Source organism: Gastrolobium bilobum, unplaced genomic scaffold (assembly GCF_033153095.1).
Source record: "Gastrolobium bilobum isolate Gb01-03AN ecotype WA unplaced genomic scaffold, APGP_CSIRO_Gbil_v1 utg27131, whole genome shotgun sequence".
NCBI lineage: Eukaryota > Viridiplantae > Streptophyta > Magnoliopsida > Fabales > Fabaceae > Gastrolobium > Gastrolobium bilobum.
In genome coordinates, this window is record NW_026898722.1 from 36,943 (window position 1) to 40,361 (window position 3,419).

Here is a 3,419-nt window from a genome sequence, read left to right on the forward strand (position 1 = left end):
TAATATAAAGTTCAATTCCTTTTTTTCATTTCTAGGATGATCAAACATAACATACATATTATCATATTTAATCTTATTATTATTTTGAGATCTATTATGATTATGAGATAGCCTATGGTGGATGCCTGGATTATATTAAACGGTCAATCAGGTAGAAATTATCCTAGTGGGAGTTATCCCAAGTGGTCCAAAATACAGAGGAAATATTGTCCGTTTTATTTTGGCCATAGAAGTGAAAAAGTTTGCAATACATAAGAAAAAAAGAGAAAATTTATTCAGTTGGCTTCCGCATTAATTAAGTTGAACATGTTTCGCTTACTATCATATGTATGTTAATACACCAGGTGCATACGGGGTGTTATAAACGAATCTTTCACCGGTGTAAGAATTAGAAGTCTTACACTCAATCTTGATCATTGATCCACTTGTATCCAATGACTCACATTACTAAAAAATTTAAGCCCTTAGATATAAGTGCGATCAACGGACAAGATTGATAGTGTAACTTACACTGGTGTAAAATGATCCTGACCCTATATATATATATATATATATATTTATATATATATATTAGTCATGCGCACTGTCTTCGAACTTTCCTTGTGAAGGAGGTGATAAAAAGACAAAGAAGCCAACTAGGTTAGGCATAATTGGTTAAGGACTACGCTCATTCCCTACAAGGGTATTAGTTCAAATTCCGTTCACCGATTTGAGCATTTTGTTGATGAATGATCTGTAATTCATTTCAGAAATTCTCAAAAAATTTGGGATCTGCCCCTTAGGGAACCAATATTTTTCCCCACCTAAACTTTTAATTACCAAAAAGGAAAAGAGAGTGCTAACATTATTGTAGCATATATCGATGATGACCCAAATATTGGTTAAAAAAAGTACCTGAAGGAGGAGGATGAGAAGGAACCAGTGGCGGTGCTGCTGATGTTTCAGTTGTATAATAAAACTTGTACAGATCGTATCTAATATTACACCATGCTAGCAGAGCTCTCGCACCCTGTTTTCCCCCACAACACATAGTAAGAGTTCCGATTGCATTTTGCAAACACTCCTCACACTGATCATTCGTCACGCTGGGAGCGCACTGTGCCAGCCCATACACTCTGTTCTGCCTCGATGACCCCTTGAACTCTGTTTCTCCGGTGGCGAATTTCTTCGCAAGCTGGGAACTCGCAGCTTCTTCAGCCAAACTGTTCAACAAGCTGAACAACGTTTGGTTGAAGCTTTTCAAATCCGAGGTGGAGATGTTCTTGTCATCCCACAAGTTCACTCTTGGGACGATGCTGACAGGGTTGAAGTACCTGTTTGTGTAACCCAACGTGCACTCATCGTACCATATTATGGACTGTGTCTGGTTGTGGCAGCGGCGTTCTATCTCTGTGGCTGCAGCGGCGACACACTCCTGACAGATGGCAGAGGAGACGTCGCCGCGGCAGAGGAAGATGCCACTGGCGACGTTTATGGTCGCCAAGCCTATGTTTGTCAGGTAGTAGCCGTCGCGGCCTTGGGAGGCGTTGGAAGTGAGATCTGAGAGGAGAATCTTGAGATTGCTTTGGAATGTAATGCTGGATTGATAAGTTGCGGTGTTTGGGCAGTAATTATCGTTGTAAACGGGAACTGCCGAGGTAAATAATACAATTCCTAATAGAGAAAAGAGCAGAGAAGGGATAACATGATTGTTGAAAAGATGCATGTTTTATCAATATTTTGTTGCTCCACATTAGCTTGGATTTCGCAGCGTATAAAATGATCGAACTCTATGCATTCCTCAATCTCTATGAATGGAAACTTAGCGAGAACAACCGCCAAGGACTAGTCTCCTCAGTTTAGAAATGAAGTTTGAAACGACAACCAAGCACCTTTTGACCATACCTAAAATGATATAAAACTAAAGAAAATATCATTGTCTCCATTTTTAGTCTCTTTTTCCTACTCGTATCATTATCATTTTAATCAACTGAATAGAAATTTTAAGATCAAATCATAATATTAAAGACGTGTAACACAAAAGAAAAATATTGACACACATACTAAACATGGATATGTGTTGATTTTGAATTAGGATGGCTTTACCTACTCGTATAGTGTGTTTGGATTTGGATGACATAATGGTAAGAACAAAGAAGGAAAAAGAAATCAAGGAAATTTATTTACTCTTATTGTTTTTATTAAACTCATTTTTTATTTTTGAAATTAGGCTAAAACGGTGAACTTAAATGTATTAGAGTGCTATTCCACTTTTAATTAATATTCTAAATAAAGTAAATAGTAATTCTGTTATATGATTTTGTTGAACTTTTGTTCAATTTATTCCCTAAACTTTTCGGCTCATTTTCATAAAATATTGAGAATATAACTTATGTTAAGTGAAGGGCACCGATCGTCAAGTCCTGCCTAATGATATGCGCACTGCGCAGGTAACGTAGAAGCTATTACCTGTCTCTCTCTTTTTCACAATTATTTTAATGTCAAGCCAAATTACGCGACAAGAGACTGTAATCCGTAAAACAAATAAAAAAAATACATATATATTTTTAGGGAAAAATGTTTATCATTTTAAATGACACAACTTTGTGTCATTTTAATGAAACTACGTCGTTTTGGTGAGTTTTTACATATTTTTATTATTTATTATGAGTTTTAATATTTTTATATTTGCCACAAAATATTTATTTGGCACATTGAAACTAGGGGTGATAAACGAACCAGGGACCTTTGGCTCGGCTCGTTAAGGCCTAAGCTTGTATGCCTAAAATTGGTTGTTGGAACCAGGCTTGAACTTGTATAAAAGCTCGTTTAATAAAAAGGCCTCAGACTTCACTGCAAAAGCTTGGCCGTAGAGCCTCTCAAGCTGGCCTAGTATATTAATTTTTATTTTTATTTTATATTTTTATACTACTTGTAATAATCCTCTCTCTCTCTCTCCTCAATACATTTCATCCAATTTTATTGGTTAAACAGACTTTTTGAATGATTCTGTTCTATATTATGTTATTTTGATATATATTGAATTTATGAATATTTATGAAATTACTAGTGTTGTTGATTGTACATTTTGCTTGGATGAATTTTTGTTGTCTTATTTTTTTTAAACAGGCTAAATAAGTCTTCCATTTTTTGTAAATAAGTTAGGCCACATAGCGATAATTGTCTTCCATTTTTTGTAAATAAGTTAGGCCATATGCCGATAATCATATTCATAACAGATAACAGATTTGATCAGGCTGACACATTTAAACACAGACTTAACCTTTTAAGACCAAAGCTCGGCCTGACTCGACCCGTTAACATCACTAATTGAAACCCACTTATTTACAAGTGAGTGTGGCATATAGAAATATTTTTCCTATTTTTATTATTTTTGCAAAGGACCATTATCCCTTTGTTTTTTAATTAAAAAGAAAAAA

At 35.2% G+C, this 3,419-nt stretch overlaps 1 protein-coding gene across 1 annotated transcript; it reads right to left on the bottom strand.

Annotated features, from left to right (window-relative positions):
* Window positions 1-844: 844 nt before the first annotated feature.
* Window positions 845-1,705, bottom strand: LOC133283591 (cysteine-rich receptor-like protein kinase 25). The gene has a single exon (XM_061480468.1). It carries the CDS (start codon window positions 1,703-1,705, stop codon window positions 845-847), a length of 861 nt encoding a protein of 286 aa, XP_061336452.1.
* Window positions 1,706-3,419: the final 1,714 nt, after the last annotated feature.

What these genes read in the sequence shown, in the direction of transcription:
- LOC133283591 (XM_061480468.1), bottom strand. Translation starts at nt 1,705, where the DNA reads ATGCATCTTTTCAACAATCATGTTATCCCTTCTCTGCTCTTTTCTCTA.